Source organism: Oryzias latipes, chromosome 1, assembly GCF_002234675.1.
Source record: "Oryzias latipes chromosome 1, ASM223467v1".
In the NCBI taxonomy this organism is placed as follows: domain Eukaryota; kingdom Metazoa; phylum Chordata; class Actinopteri; order Beloniformes; family Adrianichthyidae; genus Oryzias; species Oryzias latipes.
In genome coordinates, this window is record NC_019859.2 from 9,650,597 (window position 1) to 9,676,490 (window position 25,894).

General features: G+C 39.2%; 1 protein-coding gene across 4 annotated transcripts in view; it reads left to right on the forward strand.

Moving 5' to 3' along the window:
- Nucleotides 1-25,894, forward strand: part of LOC101157348 (trinucleotide repeat-containing gene 6C protein) — a 48,556-nt gene that overhangs the window by 8,362 nt on the left and 14,300 nt on the right. For 3 of the 4 annotated variants that reach the window (XM_011473887.3, XM_011473888.3, XM_020700409.2), the window contains 14 exons: nt 1,020-1,121; nt 1,413-1,434; nt 10,408-10,815; nt 18,776-21,196; nt 21,932-22,135; nt 22,615-22,781; nt 22,877-22,954; nt 23,124-23,181; nt 23,292-23,434; nt 23,568-23,714; nt 24,389-24,529; nt 24,798-24,917; nt 25,142-25,225; nt 25,572-25,851. In XM_011473887.3, coding sequence (XP_011472189.1) covers nt 1,059-1,121; nt 1,413-1,434; nt 10,408-10,815; nt 18,776-21,196; nt 21,932-22,135; nt 22,615-22,781; nt 22,877-22,954; nt 23,124-23,181; nt 23,292-23,434; nt 23,568-23,714; nt 24,389-24,529; nt 24,798-24,917; nt 25,142-25,225; nt 25,572-25,851 — 4,336 coding nt within the window. In that variant the 5' untranslated portion in view covers nt 1,020-1,058. The remainder of the gene's footprint in view (nt 1-1,019; nt 1,122-1,412; nt 1,435-10,407; nt 10,816-18,775; nt 21,197-21,931; nt 22,136-22,614; nt 22,782-22,876; nt 22,955-23,123; nt 23,182-23,291; nt 23,435-23,567; nt 23,715-24,388; nt 24,530-24,797; nt 24,918-25,141; nt 25,226-25,571; nt 25,852-25,894) is intronic. The other variant, XM_011473893.3, reaches the window with a different exon arrangement.

Sequence of the window (25,894 nt, forward strand, 5' to 3'; positions counted from 1 at the left end):
AAAATGAAAAAAAATAACATCAATACTCAAAAATTATACACATATATATTTCAGAGATCAACTATCGATGCCAAATACAGTCTGAAGTGAAAGCACAGTGGTTCATACTATTTTTTTTTTTGTGAAGGCTAAACACTGAGTCTTTTTGACCCATCTCATGCATCTAAGCCAGAGGAAATAAAGGCTGCAATAAAGTGCAAGATTCATCTTTCATCTGGGCATCAGGCTTGCTATCCCAATGGAAATGCATATTTGTGAAAGTACCTCATGTCTTAGTCAGTTAGTTAGCTTAAAGATTTTTTTCTCTGGAATTCAATAGTCATTGTTCTCTTTAGATTTCTCATAAATCTTATGACAGTCTGGCTGCTTTGAAAGGAAACAGTCCTGAAGAAAAATGTTGTGGATAAATCCCTGTTTTCAGAAAATCATCTTTCTTTTTAAACCTAAAAGAAGAAGCAGAAGTTGTCAAAGGAAAAATTTGTCAGGTACTCCTGCTGTTCCAAAAGTCTCTAATATCAGAATAGTTTTTTCTCCAAGAATAAAAAGGGCTTTAGTAACAGATGTGCTCATATTTCACTTTGGTTGCTTAACTACTTACTGTTCAAAGGAAATGAGGCTCATCTTTAAATGCGTAGAAATGTTACTGTGTGTATTTAAATCACTGAATATCTCTGTATGTCCTCCATATATACAGTATGTTTGCATAGTTGTAAATGCACAAAGGTGTTTTGAATTATTATGGAAATGACATAAAATGAAATTTCTCAATGGAAAAAAAACATATTTTTAAAAATCCTTACAAAACGTTTTAATTGTCTTCAGCTTGGACTGCGATGAAAATAAGGACGTTTAAATGTATATATTTTGTAATTATTTTTTGGTATCAACAAAGGCGGATTATATGTTTATCTAGTGATGACTACAATGAACACTGCTGTGGATTTGTCTAGTGCATAAAAATCTGTACACAATCGTAGTGATTGTTAGTTTCATGCAGTCCTTCTTTCTTTTCCCAACAGCTGAGAGAAGCTAGCGACACAAAAAAAGACAACCATTTGATGGAAGAAAACAGAAGGAAATATCAAGAGGAAAAGACCAAGAAGGACCTTGCTCAAAAAAAGGTGAACAACTTTTTTTCAAAGTGATCCTTTTTTGTATTCCATAAATTATGAACATCTGTTAGAGCTTCAATAGCACAAATAATAACCTTTAACTTACCACTTTTAAAGCAATAAAGAACACAAAGGATGTTTTAGTTGAACATCTGGTTTTCTTTGTTTGTGGAACCAGACTGAACAGTAAATGGCATAATAAGATGAACAAATGTGTTTCTTAGACAAAATGCGGATTTATAACAATGCTTCTGCTGTATGTTACTTTGTAATTTTTATTTCTGTTTTGCTTTTTTGCAGGCTGCTGAACAGAAACCCAAAGGTGAGGGTCTTGTTCTACAAAATTACTCTTTGTATTTAGCTGTTCATTCCAGTCACTCGTGCATAAATCAGCTCTGATTACCACACACTAATCTACAGTTACACACTCACTTACACACTGATCCAGAAGGAGTCACGGTTAGGCACATATATGCGCAATTGTTACAGGGTTTTTTTCCTGAGCACAATCAAGCACACATCAGTGCAAATACAGTTGAATGTAATGCAAAGTGATGTTTAGTGTGCCCGCAGCATTAGGCAGTGAAGCGTGAGGGCACCTAGACAGCTCAGCCAGCGAAGTGTTGCTGAACTGAGGGGGATGGGATAAAGACCGAGCAAGAGGCACACTCGGTTCAAGAAGGACATGGAGTTCAGCTGGAAAGCCGAGAGAATGAGAATTCAAAGCGAAAGTCTTCACATGCCATTCATACTTGTGCATTTTCTGGGTTTCAAAACCAGTTTTAGTTTCCTGTGACATGCCAGCAAATGATCTTATTGGTGTACATTTATCTTAAAGAAAAATTCAATGCTGAAAACGAAGAATTGTCTTGTGTAGTCATATTGCTGGTGGTTGTGGAGAAAATGCAGGCTTAAATGTTAAATGGTGTCAGATTTTTTACACTATAAGGCACTTAAAATACATTTTTTTTTCTTTTCTAAAAACGACGATGTGCTTTATATTCCCAGTGCCTTTTGTTTGGATTAATTCTTGTTGTGCTTACTGATATGGAAGCGATTTTGAGAGGTCCACTGCGGTTTGTCAAAATGTTTGACACCGCGGCTGACATGTAGCTGTGTTGGATTGTGTGTTTGCGTTGTTTTTTTTTACAGGTTAATTACAGTGTTGAGAGTTGGCATAGTCACAGAAACATTTGTTTAAGCGGTATCGGTTGTTTTTTTACGTGTTGCAAATAAAGTTGGAAAATCACCGGTATTGTGAATACGTTGATGCTCCTAGTGTAGCTAGAGTGTAGCTTGTCATAAACAAGAATTAGAATAACTGTGAGCTCAGTTAAGTCTGACTGACTGAACATATCTCCAACTCTTTTGTCTCACTTAATGCACCCTGTATTTTGGTGGGCCTTACATATGACATCAATTTGATGACAGACCATTCAGTTACAGTGCACCTAATAATCAGGTGCACCCTAAAGTGCAAAAAATACGGTGAGTCAAACAAGTATTTGAACAACTGAAATTGGCCCATAACAAATTTGTATTTGCATCTCCCACTCATCATCAGCCATTCTTTTTTTTTTAATCCATTTTCTTTTTCAAAGATCATTTTCATAAACGGAATTAAGCAAAACCATAATTTTTTCCACTAAAGTTCATTTAATATGGATTGCTATTTTATTAGCTATTTAGACATATACTTAAATGGCTTGAACAGTGCTGGTATTATGTTGAACCAGGAACATTACAAAATTTGAACACACACAGCTCTGTTAGTTTTTATGTTTACACAAGGACTTATGGATGAAGAATAATGGAGAAGATAATCCTAAACCTTTTCATAATACATTAAATTAATCAAATCAATCTTTATTTATTAAAAAAAAGAGCTTCTCATACCTTGCGCAACTTGAGGCGCTTTAACATCTAAAACAAGAAACAAAACAAAAATACACAATATTACAATAAAAAGCCAACCCACCCTTCAATCTTCCCATGGGTATCTTGAAGAGCTTTACCAGTAATTTAAAATGTCTTTTTTCATATATGCTATTTTTTGCAATTGCTTGATTCAAACTGAGTACAACTTGTATGAATTTATAGAAAAGTGGTGACATTTAAATCAAAAAATGTTCAGCCATCTATGTGTTGCTTTCATAAGGGTAGCCCCTCCTTTCTTCTTGGTTCTAGTTTTCCTAAATTGATCCTGAAGATGTCAGACTAGTTGCATGATATGTGGTCAAATGTCTACTTTGTACAGGGCTAAACAAAAGTAGATGCTACAGTTGTAGAGAGTTTGAATTAAAAGTAATTAAATTGGAAACAATTTAATAACTGCTGTGCTAAAATAACTGCTGTGAGTCAGACGTTTCTCTAATGCAAAAAGAAATAAAGGTATTTACTCTGTGAAGTGTTTAATGAAAGAGAGAAGGGAAGGAACTAGAAAAAAGAAAGTGTTGTTTTTTCTTTTTAAGTGGTACTCAAATAAACCAAAGGGGAACGAGCCAAACGAAAGAGGCCTTTTTAAGGACTGATTGTAAAGGTAGCCATCTGGTCTTCTTTGAATATAGTCCTAACCTGTCCTCTGGAATATCTGTTAAAAGAAAGGCTGCATCATCTGGAATGAGATGAAGTTTCATGCGTGACACTAAACAATAAAGGTGTGCATATGCGGAAAGGACAGAAATCTGTATGCCGTATGGATTTGTGTGTTTCCATCCGTATCAGTAAATCCTGCCTGCCTTTTACTCTTTCAGGTATTCATAGTCGCACATACAAACTCCCTCCACTTCCCATCACCCTTTGTCTGCTTTCCTCTCTGTAGGCCCGCTTGGTCCCAGGAATTTCAATTTGTTTGCGGTAATCGATCTCGGCCCGCCGTGTTCATATGTATGAAAATGAGATAAAGCTTTGGCACACTGGAATTAACTTCCCTGCCCTCAATTAGGCACAGAGCTTCACCAAATGCAGGCTTCCACTGTCCCATTGCCCCAGCCCACCTCCCCCACTCAAATTTGGGCTTGCCTTCTGATGTCAGGTCCTCCTATTCTTCTTCACCCGATCTCTATTACCTCAGAGTTATGCTAATTATTTACCACAAGCACAAAAACAGCTTCACCATGATCTCTACCACCACTGCACTATCACTTAAGTTTATTTTCTGCACGTACCTGCCAACACTGACCAAACATGCACATGCCAGCATGAATACAGACACTGCTGCATTTTGTTCTCAATTACTCACTGCAGCTAAAACATATGTACATTTCTTCTTAATGTATGGCTATTCCCACTAATTGAAGCAAACATTTGTGTTTAACGTAATTGTTTAAAATCTACCATTGGAATACATATTAATATGGTTTATCTCTGAGTGTCTGCATATATACTACAATTTTACTATGCCAATATAGACAATGGTTCTTTACATTTTAAAGCAAAACTGACTAAAAGCACATTTTTAAAGCCTCACTACAACTCTGGCTGATGTCCGTCCGTCCATCCATCCATCCATTTTCTATTCCCGCTTGTTCCTGTTTAGGGTCACAAGTATGTTGATCCTACCCAGCAACTGTCAAGTTTGCCAGTCCATCAAAGGACTTCAAGTGATGTATGATTAGAAAATCAACCCCAACCATTTCTATTCTTCATATACTTCACACACCATAGAAATTGATGAACTTCAACTCCTGTCATTAACTTGGTTCTTATTCTTCCACTGCATTTTGACTTTTGTTATACTTAATATACCTACATGAAGCTCAGCCTAATAAACTACATCTAAAGAAAAACATATTTGCACGGTGTCGTCATGGTGATAACAATATTATAATTCTTAAAGTGGCGAGAGACGCACTTAAACCCAAGTGCCCTCTCATTTTGTGTTGGATTAATTTGCAATTTCACATGCTATCAATTGCGTCAACACTTCTAAAATGTAATTTCATGAACTGCAATTTAATTAGAGGCTAATTTACTTTAGCATTTTAGCTGCTTTTCTTTCTTTGGTTAAACATATTTATAAACATGCAATGAATTAATTGTGTAAAGCTTGTGAATTACGTCCAGTAGATTTATGACTGAATGGCATAATTGTTTTTCCTCCATCCCCCATTTGTTTCTCTATGTATGTCAAGCGGCAGAATGGATGGAAGGAGATAAAAAGAACAAGAGGAGTCCTCAGATTTGAATAATGCTCTCCTCCTTGTTTATTCATGTTGTATGATCACTCACACGCATAAACACAAGACCCCCCCTTCTTATTCCCACACCCCCTACAGTGAGCTACTTAAGTTAAATATTAGCCAGCTTATTGGAATGTACCACATCTTAGACAATGCATCAGGTCAGCCTTTTCTTTAGTAAAAAGCGAGTTAGATTTACTGTACATGCTACTAAAAGTTTAAACAATTTGGATTCTCTTTAAATGCTCTTTAAACAGAGCATTATTACACAACTTTGTGTTTAAATTAATGTAATTAATGCATCACATTCTTTCTTCCCCAATGTAGGAGCTGACGTTCATGCAGAATTTGGGCTGTTGATTAAAGAGTTGCATCACCGTAGTTCTTCCTTTTCTTCTCACATTACATCACATAACCGTGGAAATGGCCAACGTCTTAATTTTGGCTTCCTTTACTTGAATTTTTTTGGCCAAGTTGTTCGAACCAAGACGGTTATTTGCAAAACTAGGCTCAAAGCTAATACTTGCTGCATTGATATTAGCTTATCAATGGAAAGATCTACACAAGTCCTTGGAGCAGTTTATCATACATAATTTGCAGCTATCACATCAGAAATGTAAGCTTTCTGAATCTTAATTACTGCCTTCAAGTTATACATTTTATATCTCATTTTATAATTTTTTATTACTTTTCTTGTTGGAGTGACGGCTAACTGTGAGGTTTCAATAAATGTGGAGTTTCTTTGGGAATGCCAGTGATGTTCCTCCCAGAGAGGAAATACAAGGCTTACATTTAAAGTAAATAAAATAAAAAGTGGCCTGGACATGGAATAGGAAGACTAATTAAGAGAGTGCAAGAGGTGTTATATGGAAAGGGGGTGCAGGAGGTCACATGAGGCACAGGGAAGTCTCTATAGCAACAACCCCTTATAGGACAGTTGAATGGTGAGAAAGGCATGCGTTTGCATGCGTAAGGACAGACTTTTTTTCTCTCTCTACTAACGTGCACAGATGGGGCCGTCTATAGGCACATCCAGTTGAGTGCATAGACACAAATGCACATGCCTTTAATAATTTCAGTAGCACAAGATCCTCTTACCATTTATGAAATTTGTCTAACTGGATGTTGGCTCAGTTTGGTGGGTTAAAATATTGTTTATTTAAGCTTATATCAGTCATGTTGTTCAGTTGCAAGACATTCAAACTTCTTTTCTGTTGTACATTTTTTTTTTTTACATTTTATGTAATTTGATGTACTTACCATTTACCAAAGTAGTGTTGTACAGGTTTTTTTTTCTGTTTTAGAAGTAACTTTTCCCTATGCATGTTTTTTGCATATGACACCATAAAATCACATTTTAAACAATATCCTTTTACTTAGTGTAGATGTAAACATTAGAAGTGTCTTTTTGATTTTTTTTTTCTCTATAGTAGTTCTCAGCTGTAATTTGATTAAGAAAGGCACCGTTGTAAAGCACAGAGGCCTGTGTTGTTGCTGCCCTGCTCCCCCTACACAAACAATGCTGCATAATAAAATGTGGCTCTGCATACAATGGACAAAACCTGCACTGCATGGCACCGAGCTCTGGGAGCATGACCGTTTCTGACATTAACGTACATCTCATCTCATGCCAGCTGGCCTTGTTCTAGATTTTCTACATCCCAATTTCTTATGCATTTCCTTTTGTCATTATTACCCCCACCACCACCACATTTTCTATTCACTTGTATTTTTATTCTTAAACTACCGCTAAATCGCTCTGTCTCTTATAGCTTCTAATTAAACATTTAATGTTAAGAAAGACTGTAATTAAAAGGCTGGTGCACAGTTGCTGGGAAAGCTTCATCATGAAAATTTAATGGAATTTATACTGAACTTGATACAGATGGTTATTTAATTGGCTCTCATTTACAGGCTCAGTAAGATGTGTGAAGGTCATGACCATCATAGGAAAGTTTTAAAGCCCACACATTTCAAATTCACTGATACTCTCATCCAGAAGGGCTAGTGAAAGTACAATCAAAATTTATTGTTCCTTTTCCCCTTATTAAAGAGTTTTGGGAGTAAAAAACATTCTTTTGGGTTGTAAAACAGGCAAATGAAGTTTGTTTTTATATTTAGCAAATTAGAAAATGAGGCTAAAAACTAGTAACCTTTGATTTAAACATGGGAACCGCCACTGAAAAGTTGAGATGTACTGAAACTCTGCATCTGTAGATCTCTTGCATAAGTCTTGAGCTAGAATGTTGAAATTTTCAGGGCCAGCTCTACTACTGCTGAACTGTCATCTATTATTAAATTGTAAAAGTTCAATACAAATGACCTTTAACAACGAAAGATATGTTCAAATCGGTGGACTTTTTAAAAAGGGGCTGATTATGTTTCTGTCTTTTTGTTAGTTAATTTTCAAGTCTTGTTTTTCCATTCCATTGTTCATGTACACAGACTTTACAAAGAAATTGGATAATTGAACAATAATTAGCTATTATTGCTTCAGCTGTGCTACTTTGATATTTATTTTTTGTTGGAATTTAATTATCTTTAAAATAGTTTAATAGCTTAAATGTTTTGTATCACTGCGCGGGCTTCTTTAAAACAACCTTTAGCTTAATCATTTGGATAAAAACAAGCGGTAAGAGGTGACATTTCTCTCTGAACTGATGCTTTATTCAACCCTTCGGAAAGATCAGCATATATGTATTGCAGAATATTGACTGCAGCGGTAGTGCGGCAAGACGCGGGATATTTGGAAATGCATTGTTACAAATAGTTAGTTTTTTGTGAGAAAAGCGAACCAAATTGGAAAAAAACAAGACTTAAGGACTAAACTCTGGTTACTATTTAGTTCTTTTGTCAGTGACAATGGTATAAGCAGGTTAATTGCCTTTGCAGTATGCATTATCACTTTTTAACACACTTCAAGCTTCGCGTCGGACTGTTCAGGCTTCCACGGCGTGCTTTAAAAAGTGATAATGCATACCTCGTCGGCCATTAACCCTTACTTGATGCACACCCAGAAGCCAATCAGAATCAAGTAGTCACCCCGGACCATGGTATAATCATAGTTGAAAGACCATCGTTTTTACAATACATCAAAAGAAGATCAGAGTGAGTCTTTAGGTGCAGAAGTCGACTTCTACTTGTTCTGGTTTTAAAATACTGGTACCTTTTTGTAGTCTTTACTAATACCTGAAGGATTGAGAAAAGTGAAATGTCAGTGGAGGAACTAGTCTCCAGCTAGAAAGGGATGTTTGTTGTGTGATGGGGAGAGACTAAGAAAAAATATTGAAGCAAATTGGAATCGTAAACAGAATTATGTAGTAGCCACAGAAATACAGAGCCACAAAAAAGTAAGAAAATAAAGAAAGAGCTATTGAGCAAGTTGCTTATTGAAGGACTAGGAATAAATGGAGTAAACGGATTAGGTCAGACAGGGAGAACCAGAGAGAAAAGGAGGTGTGTGGGGGGGTAGTATTCAGCAGCCTGTTGTCTGATTGGCTCAGACAGCATCAGGCAGACTGAGTTGAATTTAATCAGGGATGTGCGTCACCAACTGCATTTCCAAGTCAGCACCCAGCCAGATACTGCTGGGCAAGCACACTCTGCGTATTCCTCTAAAATCTCATCTGTTAAGTTAGTAACAGACAACTGTTTATGTATATTCTTGCATGACTAAAGTCATTTTTAAAATTTCTTCAAGCAGCTAAGCTTGTGCCTTAGGGAAATTCACGTTCATATAAAGATCACTGATGCATTACAGATGTGAAGGGCTATAAAAACTTAATTAAATGACATTCACTGCACTTTGTTGTATAATTCTATTTCTATTTCTGTCAAAATGATGTTTCTACCTGATACTTGTGTGTTTGGAGGTTTTAGCTGCAGGCATCTTAAGACGGCCTCTGCCTTTATCTGCCTTTATCTGCTCCTTTTCACAGACTCTTTGCATCCAGAGCAAATGTCTCTGCACTCAGAATTTATTTTAACCTCCAGTGTGGTTGTGTTAGCCGTGCTGTAGTTCATGACTATACACACACACTGCTTGGCTGGGATTTTAAATGTACAAAATACTTGAATATTTTGAGATTTTAGAGAAAAGCATTTTTAGCCTTGAAACATAAAGATATTTTTTGTGTTTTCTCTTATTTATTGTTATGTTTATGGTCTTAGAATATTTCAGAAAGATTCCAAAGCTTGTGAATTTATTTTATATATATTTTTTCTTTGGTTGCCAGTTGTCCAAAAACCAAGTCTTGTTGATTGTACCTATTAGACCAATACGATGTCAGACAGCATTGAACGAGGAGTAACTGTCACTACATGCTCTGCATGTTTGCTGGGAGAACAAAAACAATGAAAGATTCACACAGACAGGATACATTTCCTCTATAGTCTTTGAAGAATACAGTGTGTTTGAACCTGGGTATAGATGCCAGTTGTTGTCTGTGAACAAAATTAGTATTTACTCTGTTTTGTGTGTTTTTGCTAAATAAGGTTTCCACATAATCCCAGTTACATTATTACCATGCTAACTTGCATAACTCAAGAAACCTTAAGAGTTTTACAAATTCCCACCCCGGTCATCTTTTTAGCTATTATAAAGGCTTTCACAGTGGTCTTTTAATTATGATTATTTCATTTTTAGCCAAAAAAAAACTATATTGTTTTTTAGGACATATTTTCTACAGAGTTCCATTCTTCAATGATCTCCGTAGAAACTCAAGCAGTAGTTCATTAGGAATTCGCATTTGACTTGTGGCCGTGACTGAAAAAACAGCATATTTTCGTTTCTTTCTGATTCACGATAAGAGGAAAGAAATGCGCAGAAAGGCAATGTTAATCTTAATTTTCTTCACATGTTCATCGTCATCAGACAAATGCCACAAGAACATGTTAAAAACACCAAAACACCATTTTCATCAAAGTGGGTCATTATAGAATGACTATTTTTATAGCACAGCTCATGTCGTTTTTCATGTAGCTCATGTAGGATGTTAAAAGTGAGCACTTCTGAAGCATAGAATCTCCGTATTTAAAAAAAAATCTGACTGTCTGTCTGTCTGTCTGCGTGTGTTTTTTCTGTGTGTGCATGCTGGTGTGTTGTCTCTGTCCAGTGCCAGAGCCTGCTCCCACTAAGCCCAGTCCTGGTCCATCTCACCACCTTCACCCTACCAGCCCCACGCTGCCCCTTTCCTCCTCCTCTTCTTCTTCTGGCAATGGCAAGCGCCTCCCCTGCAGTAGCCAACTCTCGACTCCGACTCCCCCTCAGCAGCAGTGCCAATTGTCCCCTGCCAGTACCCGCTATCCGGCCAGAGAAGTCCCCCCACGCTTCCGTCAGCAAGAGCAGAAGCAGCTATTGAAGAGAGGCCAGCCCCTGCCTGCGGGAGCCCTCGGCGCTTTCACTCTCTCCTCTTCCTCCCCCGCCTCTTCTTCACTCTCGTCCTCTAACTCCTCTTCTTCTACAAGTACCAGCAGTGCTACCCTAGACTCGGCCACATCTCCTGCCAGCAAACACCACCCAGGTTTGTGTCGGCACAGTTTGTTTCAATGGAGCAAATTTCTGCTAACTTTTCTTGCCTTCCTTAATAAATGTATGGGATTGCCCTTTTCTTATTTCAAATTTTAGTCAGAAAAGTTGTTTTTTCCTGTCAGTAGTGTTGTAAATACTTTATTTACCATACACACACATACTGCACATCTATTATGCTTATTTAACCTCTTAAGACCCGCACTCAAAGAAGTGACTGCTGTGGTAATATAACCCAAACTGCGATGTCCACGCATGTGGGCGCCAGGTCTTAGGAGGTTAAGACTGCATGTGAGTAAAGCAGTATTTTTGGCTGTATTGGCAACACCGTATTAAAACTTTAAGCAGCTCTCATGCACTACCCTTTAACAAATAATGAGCCATCAAGTCAACAGTAATGATACATGATCCCAAAAATGGCACATTTGTTTTTATAAAAGATTCTTAATGATCTACTTAGCCAGTTATGGGCTGTAAATGGACCCCTTGGTAACCCAGAGGATCACTAATAGTTTGCGTGTTTGTGCTGTTGTGTATTTGTGTAAGTAATGTATTGGTTTAGTTAGTTGTGCCATTGTTAAAGCTTTTTATGTCAACGGTTATGTCTGGATTTTGCCGTCAGCATGTCATGAGAGCTCTTAGATGATATGTTTGGTCATTTAAGTGGTCCTAACCATCTGTCTGATGAAGGCAGTGCATCACACTCTTCCCCAGCACTTGTGTCTTTGAACGTAACAGATTGTGAGTATCTGGCTGCCTCTTTGTGGAATTTCTCTTGTTTTCCACGTTTTAAGCTTTCCTTTGATCAACACTGTTTTGCCACTGCACAGCCTTTAATTACTGACTAAACATTTGCTGAAAAAACACCAGGCTCTTGGTAAAAGCAGATCCACATCAGGTGACAATGCAGAGAAGTGTTTCACCAGAAACCACATCAAACAAAAAGTTAAAATTACTTGTAATTGTTTATTCTAGTTATGCCTTTGTGGTTTGTTTACTTACATATTTTCTGTTGGCATTTCTATTCCTTGGTAACATTTTAAATGAAAGCAATCTTTTATAAATGTTTCTGTAAGAATTTGATGAGACATGTTGATAATTGAGACCTGATCAATTACTCAAAAAAAAACAACAACCCTAATCTGGTTTCTGTTTTGACTTCTGCACTTGTTCAGTGGATGATTCATTCACTTTCAGTGAATTCACTTCTGATTTGAGCCACAGCCTTAATTGACAGAAGAGAAGCATGAAGACAGATGTTAGAATTAAAGAGGGATGTCTACTCTTTAGGGTTTATACCAATCAAGATTCTTTTGTTGAATATATTACCCAAAATGTCTTAGTTAAGCAGTTGTTGTCCTGGTTGCCCTTTGCTTCAGTGCCTTTTTTTCCCCGGGGGTCTTTAGTACAACACAGCCTGTGGCAGAGTTGCCATTGGCTTTTCCACCCTCTTGTTTTGTCCTAAGGGCTCCGAGTCCACAGTCTGTTCTTTTTTGTCTGCTCAGCTAATAGCTTCAAGCCGGCTCTTTTGGTGCAATGATTCTGGGCTGCATACGCTATTTACTCTTGGTTTTGAAGTGCTAGTGCAGGATTTTAGCATTTGGTTTGTCCTGGGGCCTAATTATTTACATCCCAATAAATTGCTAACTATACCTTTTAGTTAAAATCCCAGTGATTATGTCTATATAAATCTTTAAAACACGTTTGTTTCGGTTTCATGAATTTTGTTCACACGGCTCAATTTGGGATCACTTGTAATGTTGATTTGTGTTTTCTTTTGTTGCTTTTGTGTACAATTTGCCAAAACAAATTTTAGTAAATAGTTGTATTGGATGAGCATCCTGATCCAGATTCATTTTTTCTTGTTTATGCAAAGGAGTGGACACAACAGCAGACACGCAAATACATAAGTGTAGGTTCTCAGCCATAAGCAACAATATTACTGGTTTCCTGTGCTTTAGAGGTCCTATCCATCTTGGATTATTTGTTGTTTTGCTGTAGAAAATTGACCTGAAGGGAATTTTCTATTTTTTATTTTGTTTGAAACTGCCAGACCTTCACCAGTCTTATCATCAAAAATGTGAAGGTACCCCCCGCCAAATTCAAGGCCATTCGTGCATCATACTCTGACTTAACCTCTGCCCTCTCGACTGCATTTAATTGTGCCACCAGACAGTGACCCCCTGTCCCCCTCTCCTTCCCTTTGTCACACCCACTTTTCCCATCTCTCCATCTGACTGGGGACCTTTAAGTAGTCTGAAGCAGCCAGCCGCCATCCAGACAGGGTGCCTGCTAGCAGGTGTTGAAATGGGGGTCTTGTAAGACCCTGAGAAGTGCTGCACAGCAGCTGTTTGCTGGTCACCTAGACAGACAATGAAGCCAGAAGGGACTCTTTTAATTGCTCCTGAAACAAATGGCCCTTCTATTGGGCCCTTTTACAACTTAAAGGGAAGAGACCCGGAAATTTGCTATGTTTTAGGTCACTGCTGTTTAGTTCTTTAAAGACCCGCTCCAATGATTGTTCTTTGTGGTGTTTTTATCACATCCTTGTGGCATTTTTCTCATGATGGAGGACATGTATAAAGAAAATAAGCTTAAAGTTGCACTTTTAACTATTTATTTTTTCAAATGTTTGTGAATCAGGAGACAAAAAATGCAGTACGACGGCAAACCTCAAGCCCCCTGCTCCATTCCATTCTGATGCATCCACTTGTAGACGACTAGATCCATACACATCTTTGTTTTTCTCATCTGAGCTGGGATCTGGCTCAAGTGTTTACGTAAGGGTTAATGGCCGGCGAAGTGTGCGTTATTACTTTTTAACGCATGCCGTGGAAGTCTGAACCGTCCGAAATAAAAATTAAGAGTAATAACGTTAACCCGCTTATACAATGGTCACTTACAAAAGCAATACATATTAACCAGTTTTTAGTCCTTTATTCTTGTTTTTTTTCCGATTTGGATCGCTTTTCTCGACCCGCACCACCGCTGCAGTCAAGATTTGGCGATATATATATATGCTGATCTTTCCGATGGGTTGAATAAAGCATCAGTTCAGAGAGAAAGTTCACCTTTTACCGCTTGTTTTTGTCTGAGTGATGAAGCAAAAGGTTGTTTTAAAGAAGCCGGCGCAGTGATACAACACATTTAAGCTAGGTGACCGGAACTTATTTTTTCACCGTGTGGTTATCAGGTTTTAATGCACACCCAGCAGCCAATCAGAATCGAGTATTCACCCGGACCATGGTATAAAACTGGATAGCTCTGAAATTGCTCGCTGTTTTTGTTGCACTGGAAATGATAACTTGGGGTTGTGAGGATCTGAAAGTTAGCGGAGACAGTGTACACAACAGGAGGATGTGGGAAGTGTGGGCAGCCTTACTCTACAGTCCCCCCACTTGTCAGAAGCGAATTTCTAATGAACTTCTGCCACTCTGCAGAGACTATGTCCTAGAAAATGATCTTTTACAACAAATCAAAAGATTGCACGAGTGGGACTTTAAGAAAAAGTTGTGAAAATGCAACTGTAGGTTTAAATATTCAAAGTTTGATAAACACAGATGCACAAAAACCACATCCTCAAATGTGGAATTTCGTTATGATAGAACAAAAAATAAATTAGCCCTTAAATCAGCAATTCTGGTTGTTTGTGCGCTTAAGAATCATCAAACAATCAGAAGATTTCTTGGTCAAAATGAAGCCTGGGAGGTAGAGATGGCCCCTTTGTGCCTAAGCTGTGACACACTCATACCCACACAAGTGCAAGAACCCCCTGGTGGCTTCATTAATGCATCCTCTGTCAGAGAAACCAAAGAAGTCACCATGGTCCCCCTCTCTTATTTTCTCTCATCTCTCAGCAGAGGTAAACAGACATGAATGATGAGCTTTCCACCCCCTGAGACCATTCCCTCAGTCTCTTTTTCCTCCTCGCTTCCGGAAAAACAAGTACATGGCGTCCTTGATGTGAGTGGGTGTGAAGCTTTCCCTCAAAGAGAAATGGAGAGGGTCTATTTGGGGACAAAAGACCAATAAACGTCTCCTTTTTGCTTTGATTCAAGTTTTATGTCAGTCCACAGCTTGTCCATGTACATTCGACCCTGCTCTGTAGCACGTTGTCAAACAGAGGAAATCGGTTTAGTGCCACACCGTCTCTTTTCTTCTCCTGCTTTCTCCCTTCTTGTCTTTTTCCCTCAACGCTGTGTATACAGGCCCCTTCCCCCATCTCTCACTGCCACCCTCACCCATTCCCATTCTGTCACCCAGCCTTTCTCTTCATTCAGAGGGGAGGGGAGGCATTTAGTTATTGGCAGAAAGCCCACTTCTGTGATGGCAGCAAGTCCTCATTATGAGAAGTTCATCTCTTGATTGTTTCTGCTTCAACTCTTAAAAACATCATCCAATGTAGCGGCATTGTTTTTTTAGGGCTTAGACGGTTCTCTTACTTCAGCGTTTCTGTTTTACGTATACGTTTTACATCCATTTTTAGATGTAGAGGTTTAAATGAAAATTTTGCTTAAAACAAGCTCGCATGGGCTTGCCTTTTTTTTTTTAATATCCCTTTGTTTTTATATTTGACCCATTTCCCTCACAAGGCACAATCAGACTCTGCACTCGTAATTGTAACTTGAATGAACACAAGAACACATTAATCACACATGATTGCAAATGCTGGTTGGAAATAATTGCACCCTTTTTCTGTTTTTTTGTTTGTGTTTATCTTGCCTTCATGTCAGTTTCAAGTCAGTTATTTTTTTCAATCTCTCAAACCCTCGTGAAATGTTTGTCAAAGCAGTCAAATGAGGAACAAATAAGACAAATTTGTATGGTATAGTCAGATAATTTTTTATTGGACATGATTATAAAACCTATTTACTATAAATTATTATAATGTAAAGTGTAATTCAAGTTAGTCTGATCTTATAAGCTTTTAATATTCCGTTTTTGTCCCACTTGTGACACACAAACAATATTTAAATGCATCTAGACGCAAGTAAAGCCTCAGTTTCTTGTGGTTTTAGTTTATTGCCTTTGTAAAAATGTAGTGGTTGCATCCTAATTTGAACCACAGTCGTACTGAGAGGATCTGCTTTGCATGGAGCTTGGCATGCCTTGATAGTAAATCCTGCGCACTTCTTTTCAAGGATGTTTTTACTCTTTTGTCCTGAAGAAGCCAGTCTTTTTTTTCCACTGCTAAACATAGGTCTTTGAGTTTCTTTTCCTACTTTTTGTGCCATTTTGTTAGCAATTTAATATGTGGATAAAAGCAAGCAGACTATTTCAGTAGTAGCTGAATGCTATGAATATGGTCCGACTATGATAAAATTATAGTTTTTATTCATGCTTTGCTGTGCTTAGGTTTAGGAGCAGGAGACTTGCACTTTTAAGATTATCTAAAATGATGCCAAACCTACTTTGCATGAATCTTCTTTTTCATCTTGCAACATGAGCAGCTAAAGCCAGCTGTCAGGAACAACCTAATTAACATTTACATTTAATGTGTATTTATTAACAAGCTAAATAAGTCAGTTAGTTGACAATTTTCTCTGCAAACCCTCTGGAGCCATTTTATTCAAAAGAAACATTTTCTGAAAAAAGTGTTGCAGTAATGTTTCCAATTAGGGTTTTTTCAGCAGACTTTTGTAGGTTTTTATGTATATGTACCACCATGCTGATTATGAAAAAGTGCTGCCTGAGAATCGGAAATGTTCAGGCTAAAATTTCCTTTACATTTCCATTTAAATATTACCAAATATCTTAAAGTAGAATGTTGTACTGGCCAATACTTAAATGAAAAATTTTCTTTGCTTTGATTATTCATGGTCTCTACTTTTTTTGCGATACTAAAATCAGTTCAGCCACATGGTAAAAAGCTTGTGTGGATATTTTTTTCCTTAAATTTTCATCTGTTGGAAAAGATCGCTCTTGGGTCCATTTAAGAATACGACACAAGCCAGGATTAACCTTTTGAGAAAGGGGGATTTGTAATTGAAGGTTTGAAACTTTCTTCCATAGCTTTTCAGAGCTGAAAGTGGGTCTTTTTTTTTTAAAGTTCACAAAGGTTTTATGAAACAGCAAATTATCCCAGTGTTGCCCCTGTCGCTATGGAAACCAGAAATGACGTCTTCTGCAAAGAGGTAGCTGGTTCTATACCTAGTCATAACATTTGACTAGGCCAGTCTGCTTGCAAGATATTTTTTTCAGCATGCCATTTTAAACCCCAAGTATTTCTTTTGTCAAGCTCATGTTGAGAAATGTGCCTTCGATATACTGGAAAGAATAAAATCACTTAGAACAGGGATTTGAAAAGTAACCATGCTTTAGCATCTTTCATATATGCTGTTTGTAGTACTTTTAGTACCAGGATTGATTGCGATTGTTGTTCTTTTTGATACCACTGCACTGTACTTCAAGCCTTTTCTAGTTTTGTAAATAAACAAAAGCTAAAAATATGCTATCCCTATACACATTTCATTGTTTGCATACAGGGGTTTAATTGTAAAAGTTTCTTTTTTTACATGCTAAATTAAAGCCAATGTGTTGGTTGGGTTTTTTATGAGGAACTATTAGATTTATTTATTTATTTTTTTAATGCCAGAGGCAACCCCTGCAGTCGATAAGCTCCCTGTTGTCCCCCACTAGAATTAATAAGATCATTGATTAGCTGCCTACTAATGATTGAAAACCCTTTTAGAGCACACGTTTATTATTGGTTCCACATCTGATGAGATGCTGTTGTGCAGGATAAATTTGGTTGTCTGCTGCTTAGTTTGCCAATTGGAAAATTGCTCAAAATGCTCTTGTGGTTATTTTGGTTCAACATACAAAATTGATTTTTTTTTTTTTAACAATGGGAACTTCTAAAGGAGCTTGTTCTATTCAGCCTATTGATCATGCAGTGTTGTTTTGTAGAAGAAAGTGTGAGACAAAAATAACTATCAGGTTTACTGACCTCCTTTTTTTGTGTGAATTTACAGTAAAAATCGAAAGTTTAGATGCATCCAGAGTCGTTTGTTTTGAATTAGAGGGAATGTCTTACTTGTAATGTATTATGTGTTGTAGTATATGAGAAGATGTAAAAAACCTTAGCCTAAATGTATGACATTATGTATAAACAGGTTTTAAGACACCAACCGAAAAAGACGATTATTAATTTTAGTGCAGTGTAGTTGGAGGAGTAACCCTGTCAAGCATTGGGGGGTGATGAATGGGATGTCACCCTAGTTCCATTTGGGCTTCCCTTCTCAACTCGAGCTAGCAAAGCTACGATGCAGACAGATGGGCGTCTCACTGGTGACTCTTTAAGACGTGCATAGGAAGAAGAAAATGAAGGATTGAGAACTAAGGAAAAATTTGGAAAAGATTATGCGTGTAGGAGAGTGAGGCTCGACAGATGGATGGGCTATACATGGATAAATGGAAGATGAAGAAAGTAGATTAGACACACGGATAAAGTAAAGCCAACATCTAACTATTTCTATCTGGCTGACGACACTAGAGCAAGAAAAAATAGTTTTTTTTATGGTTCATATGGCATGGATATGTTACCATTTTGATCTGACCATCCTGATGGCTCCCATTATTTAACCGGGGGAAATAGGTTTAATTGTCACTGCATTTGCCCCAGTTGGCTCACTGTTTGCTTTTTGTTGTCCCTTTTTTTTATTTGTTCTCTCCATCAGCGGCGTAAACAAATAGAATATAAGAACCTCTTTTGTTGGGGAGCACTTTAAGGATTATTTTAAAATATTCTAGTTTCCTATTTAGGTTTTTGACCGGATCCTGATTTACTTTGGTTGACATCGGCTACTCCCTTTACAAGCTGCCAAAAGGCAAAGGAGATTTTTATGACCACTTCCCTCAGCTAGTAGTTTCTAACTTCTAAATAGATTTTTCTTGACTGCCATTGTTCCCTTTTGGTCTCACCCTTCTTTCTTCTTTTTTTTTTTCCTTTTCAGACACATCCCTCCATACGGGTACTGGTACCCAGCATGAGGCCTCTCCTTGGAGAGCTACTGTACCAGTTGATAGCACCAATAGTTGGGACAAAGTGATCATTGACAGAAGTGAAACAGAAGATTGGCCATCGATAAGCCGTAGCAGTGAACCCATCCACCTTGCCACACCGGAATGCCCCTTGAGCTCAGCTAGCTGTAATCTAGACACCAGTGTTGTCACTTCTTCTGGACACGGTTTTCTGAGCATGGCCACTGGTACTGCAGGCCAGCAGGCCCTCTACAACTCTCTCAAAGCAAACAATAACATGATGACAGGACCTGTGTCAACTAACACATTGGCATGTAACAGAGGCTGGGGCTCAGATGTGAAGCAAGATGGAATGAATGGTGGCAGAGCTGGAATCCCCAATAGCTGGGGATCACCAAATTTCAACTTGAACTTGAATCCTAATGCCAATCCGTCAGCCTGGCCTGTTCTGGGCCATGAAGGTGCTGGGAATAGTGGCCCCAATGTTATGAACAATCCTTCCTCGCTTCCACCAGGCATAAATGGAAATGTGGGAAATGCAAATGCAGATAATGGAAGTGGAGGTTGGGTTAGCATGATCAGTGCTAATGAAAAAGATCAACAGCACTCTTCAACCAACACAAATTTATCTTTCAACATGGATCCTGTTAACCTTAACACCGATGGACCAAACTACGGTAAACAGCCACAACAAGCTCAGGAGCCTATGAGCCCAATCCATGGCCTAACTGGCTGGGGAGGCCAGTCACCAACTGAGTCATCTCAGCTCAATGGTGACACAACAGGCAGCTCTGTATGGGGTATTGGAGAAACTAAGGCAGCTGAGTCTACTAAGGACTCCAACTGGGAATCATCTGCCTCCAAAAACCTTTCTGCCTGGGGCCGCCAAGGCAGTGGTGGAGGAACTAGTGGAAATGGCGGTTGGGGTGAGTGGGGCAAGTCCTCTGGTGGTGAGGTATCTAAAGGCTGGGACTCAATTGATGCTGGTAGCACTGGTTCTGGCCAGGAGCAGCAACTTGGCTCGTGGGGAAAGCATTCTGGAACTCCCCCAGCCAGTGAAGGTAGTGGGGACAGCAGTGAAGGTCGATCCCGTAGCAGAGACAGATCCTCCAGCATGGATTTTGCCCCCCCTTTGCTACCTCGACAGGACCTAGATCCCAGAGTGCTAAATAATTCAGGCTGGGGACAGACCCCAATCCGACAGCACACTGTATGGGAGATGGAAGAAGCCAGTTCTGATGATGGAAAAAGCAATAGCAGCTCAGACACCATAGTAGGTTCCAGCTCTATTGGTGGACCTTCATCAACCAGTGGAGGTAATATCAACTCTAACACTGGGCCCAGCCAGAGGCCTGGTCCCGGAGGAAAAAATGACAGTGAAGGATCTTCATCCTCTGGCTGGGGAGCCACTTCACCTCAGTCAATTCAGACTGGGTCTGGTTGGGGAGACCCCCCACCTATACTTAACAAAGCATCAAATTGCACAGCCAGTGGCTGGGATGACTCTTTACCTACAAGTGGTTCTAAAAGTGGAGGTACCCCGTCCTGGGGTACTGAAGATAAGTCACCCAGCTGGGATGACAGCCCAATGAAAAATCAGTCCACAAGCTGGGGGGAGGCCCCCAAAAACTCAAGTAGTTGGGGCAATAGTAATGGGAGCTCTAATGGATCTGCCACAGGGGAGTGGGGAGAGCCAGAAGTAAAAAACAATGGGTCTTCCAGTAGCATGTGGGAAGGGGAAGGCGGAAATGGAGGAACAGGTGGATGGCAAGAAAGCCCAAAAAGAGGTGGTAGAGGGGGTGGCGGATGGGCTAAGCCATCTCCCCCTATAAGTAATAGTAACTGGGTGGAATCTTCACGTACCAATGGTCCAGTACAGGGAAACTGGGGCTCCTCCAAGCCACAGGAAAGCAGCAGCAGTGGCAGCAGTACCGGCAGTGGAGGATGCGTCAGCATTGGTTCCTGGGGTGGTCCGGGCTCTGTGAAGCAAGGCAACTCTAGCTGGGGAAACGTAAGCAAACAGGACCAGGTTATGGAGCCTACTGGCTGGGAGGAGCCCTCTCCTCCTTCCATCCGTAGAAAAATGGAGATAGACGATGGAACATCCACCTGGGGGGATCCTACTGCATACAGCAAAACTGTCAACATGTGGGATCGTAACAACCCAAATAATAATCCAAGCAACAGTGGCCCACCTGCCAGCAAGAACGGTGGAATGATTATGCCGAACAATAACAACAATCACCATCACGCTCATAACATGCATCACCATGCGCATCATGCTCAGCCCTCAAGTCATCTTCAACACCGTGCAAACAATAATGGGTCACCAAGCACTGCAGCTTCTCATCCAGGTGTGGGCGCCCAGGGTAGACCCTCTGTGGCCAATCCAGGTAATTAAATATTTCTAATTTAAATTGGGTTTTGCATAAAATTGAATTAGAATTTAAAATACTATGGTAGAAATGTACATAATTTCAATCATTTCTGTGCAGTTATTATATCAATTTGTACTAGTTTTGCTTGAAGAAAAGAGAAATTTCCTATCTTATTTTAAAGTTCATCCATTAAATATATGTTTAGAGCATAAATACAGAAAATGGCAATAATGTTTGTGAATACAAAGGCCAAATCTTTTTACAAATCATTTCTCGTCTTTGGGAGCCAGGGAGGGAGCCAGGGAGCCAGTTTAGCTCGTGCTGGTTTGCGGCGCCTTCCGTCCGTGAAACCCGGGTTCGACTCCAGGCTCCTCCCTGTTCCCTTCTCTACCTCTGCCGGTTCAAGCCCGGTTTGAGAAGGTTGCGTCAGGAAGGGCATCCGGCGTAAAACATTGCCAAATTTAACATGCGACACGTTCGCTGTGGCGACCCCTGATGGGAGAAGCCGAAAGTGGAAGAATTTCTCGTCTTTGAAATTTTAAATAAGACCATTGCCTCCCGCTGCTTACCATCCATACAGAACCAATAGTGACTGTACAAATATGTTTGAGATGCTAGAAACACTGTCTTCTGTTTGTGTTTTTATTAATGTCCATCTTGGTTCAAAAGAATTATATTTAAAACATTTTTGGGTTTTAAAATAACTTAAGTTTATTGAATGCATTTTTTCCTGTAATCATTTTATCACAGGTTGGGGAGAACTCCCCAATGTTCAACCCAAGTCGGAACCTGCTTGGGGAGAGCCAGCTGCGCCAACATCGACGGTTGACAATGGTACCTCTGCTTGGGGTAAGCCCCCAGGTAGTGTAGGAGGTTGGGGAGATGGTGGCCATGAGCATTCTAGCCTCTATGTCAGGGCCAATGGACCATCAGGTTCTGCACCTTGCAAAACAGGTAACACCCAATGTTTAAATATGTTTACACCTAAATTCCCACAAACCACAAATTAAGTTCTCTGAAATGCATTTAAAATAGAATTGAGGTATCCTGTGCTTCTTTCTTTTTTGAAAAATCATATAAATAATCTAACATAAAACTTTTGTCTGTTTTAGTCTTTTAGTAAAAGCAAGACTTTGAATTTAAAATCTCCTTATTTTACATTATCCTTGTTTCCAACACCTTTTTAAATTCAACCTGTGCTATTTCTACTAAACGTTGATTATTACTTAAGTAGAGTTTTCCTCATATTAAAGCATTCCTTGTTAGGGTGAGTTTGTGTTTGTTGTTGAAAACAACACAGGTACAGGAGCAGTTGGTAGATATCAAATACCAACAGTGCCATCTAGTGTTCATGACTAAAAATACGTTTTTTTGTGAACTGAAGTGGTTTGACATTTACAGATGTATTTCACATTTTGCTTCTCTTTCATTAGGCCCCAAACCTATGCAAGATGGCTGGGGAAGTGGAGGGGAAGACATGAGTATGTCTTCTGGCCAATGGGATGCTGAGGATGGGGATGTATGGAATAGCCCCACGCCCCAGGAGAACAGTTCCTCTTGTAACTCCTGGGGCAACGGACCCAAGAAATGTCCAAGCAAGGTCAGAAAGACACTCACCTCGCACCTATACAAGAAAGAACAGCGAAGCACACTCTTACACCAATTCTAAACACAATTTTGGATTCTTTTTGTTAGGGGAAGATTGGCAGCAAGCCAGATGAGGCCTGGATCATGAACCGTCTCATTAAACAGCTCACTGACATGGGCTTTCCGGTATGAATGCAGTTGGTTTAAAATGATTTTATCTTAGACCACAAAAACTGGGATTTTAGTCCACTCACCTAAAATTCAGACAACCAATAAATGATTGAAAACCAGAGGTATTCTTGAAACAAATCCTTGTTCGATCTTGACTGTAAGATGTTCTCTTAATGCATCACAGAGAGACCCTGCTGAGGAGGCACTGAAGAGCAACAACATGAACCTTGACCAGGCCATGAGTAAGTTCCTTTGCTAATTTGATTTGAAGGGTTTCCTTTGTGTCTGTTGATAAATTATTGAAGATAAAAGAGCTTTCAGAAATAATATCTGTTCTTCTCTTTGCTTCAAGCGGCCTTGCTCGAAAAGAAAACTGACCTAGACAAGCGGGCCATGAGCATTTCTGAATATAGCAATGGCATCAACAAGACACTTATTTGTCGGCCCTCTGCACTCTCCAAAGAATCCTCCGATCGCGCCACCTTTCTAGACAAGGTGAGATTGTAAATAACTGGCGGACTCCCTAAATATGGTTGTCTAATTAGGAAATCCATAGAAGAGTACAATCTGTAGCGTGTGTTCATATCAATTGTTAACAGTGTTTTTCCTTTTTATTCTCTTTTAACAGGATAGCGTCCTGTCAGAAGACGCCCCCTCATCACCGTTTTTGCCTTCCCCCAGCCTGAAGCTCCCCCTGGCCAACAGTAGCCTTCCCGGCCAGAGTCTGGGACAGGGCAACCCGGGACTGGCAATGCAAAACTTGAACAACAGACAGGTCGTAAAGTGTTTTATTTTTCCCTCCATTTTAAATGTATTATCTTTTGGAAACATAGAAGCAAGTTGTTTGTTTAGACTTGAAATGCTTTAAGATTTCTTTTTAAACCGCAACAATAAACTGGAAATCGAGTCAATGTAAAAACAAATAATCCAATTTGCATGAATCCTATTAACCACAAACTCAGCCAATGTCATTGCTCGATTATGATTCTGTGACCTTGCCTGAAGAGACTGTTGAAATCAGATATCCTTTGTCTTCTTTATCAAACAACTCTCCCGGCAGCAACTGTGCTTCGGAATAGATGTCCTTGAAGCGCTGCAATCTGACTGAACGAAAAAAAAAAGCAGTTTCACTTGTGTGGAAGTGGGAATAATGCTTCCTTTTAGCTAGTAATTCAACTTCAAATTTATAAAAAGCGTTTTTAAGAAAGTAAAAATAAAAAAGAATGTCACTTCTATAAAGAAAACTAGAGAAAATTCTACATTTACAGATAATAATCCTGTTTATCAAATTTGTTTTTTGTTTTTATTTTGAAAACTTTGACTTATTAAGTTCAAGCACGCCTAAAAATAAACAATAACCCACAATGACTTTTTTTTCCTTTCAAACAAAATGAAACATTAGAAAATGATCCTGTAGCTGAATTGCATCTTCATTCTCAACACCTACAGATACCCAGTGGAATGTTTGGCAGTAGTGGAGCAGCACAAACCCGGGCCATGCAGCAGCAGCCTCCTCAGCCACCAGTGCCACCTCTCAGCTCCTCCCAGCCGAGTCTACGTGCTCAAGTGCCTCAGTTTCTCTCCCCTCAGGTAAGATATGTGACTTTGGGATTATGTACAACTACATAAATGAGATATCAGTAACCAAAAGCACCACTAGACACCCAAAGTTGGACATTTTTATCTGTGGCTTTTAATAGTTTGTATTATTTGTGGAGTGTCTCTTGTGTGATTATATTTGCTGGTGAAAAGGTTGAGATGAAATTTGAATTGTCAATAGAAGACAACTGTCTGAGTTCCTTGAGCTTTTTGTCATTTTTGTTTTCCCTCCTCCTCCTCGTGTCTCCATTTGTGCCAGGTCCAAGCACAGCTCTTGCAGTTTGCAGCAAAAAACATTGGTCTTAACCCTGCACTTTTAACCTCACCAATAAACCCTCAACAAATGACCCTGTTGTACCAACTTCAGCAGCTGCAAATGGTGAGACACTGTCCACTGTCTTTTACATTTACATACAATTTTTTTTTCTAATTTTTCAAGTTCAAACCTCCGTGCAACCTACACTATAATTTTCAGTTTATTTAACCACTAACACAAACTGAATCCAATAATTACTCAGCATATTTGAAATACGGACAAGTTCCTCTTTTCTCTGCTGTATTTTGTTGTGGATGATAAGAATTTCCGCTCTTCTTTGTTTTTAGGCTTACCAGCGTTTACAAATCCAGCAGCAGATGATGCAGGCGCAGCGCAATGTTTCCGGCCCAATTAGGCAACAAGAGCAGCAAGTGAGTCTGCAGATATCATATCAGCAATGGACAAAGTGTTGGGACATGTGCATGATTTCATCCCTGGCTTTTCTTATCTTTACTTTATTTGGTAAAAATAGACAGAATGTAGATTGTTATATCAAGAGTTTTCCAACATTTCCCATATCGACATAGCAACATGTTGTCTTTGTTAATAGCAGCTTCTTTGCAACTTTTCACTAGTAAATGAACCTTAAAGTTTGTCATTTTTCCAGTCTTGTTTAGTCTTTTTCACTTTTTTACAGTCTATGTAATGTTTTAACTTAATCTCAATGATTATTTTCACGATTCCCTTTTTAAAAACCGCTCAATCTTTTCCTTCCAGGTTGCACGTACAATCACCAACATGCAGCAGCAGATCCAGCAGCACCAGCGTCAGCTGTACCAGGCGCTGCTGATGAAGCAGCAGCAACTTCCCTCTCATTCCTCTTCGTCCTCTTCTTCTGCTGGTCTGCATCCCCCTGGTGGCCCGACAGTAGGCCCTGGCTCTGGAAAATCAACCCTGGACCCCTTCACAGGCCCACACCAGACTCCAGGCCTCACTGACACACTGCACACCAAAGAGCCACCTTCTCCCCCCAATACCTACAGCACCTACCCTCTATGTGAGTCTTTTACAGAACTGGGTTTCCTATTACAAAGCCCCTA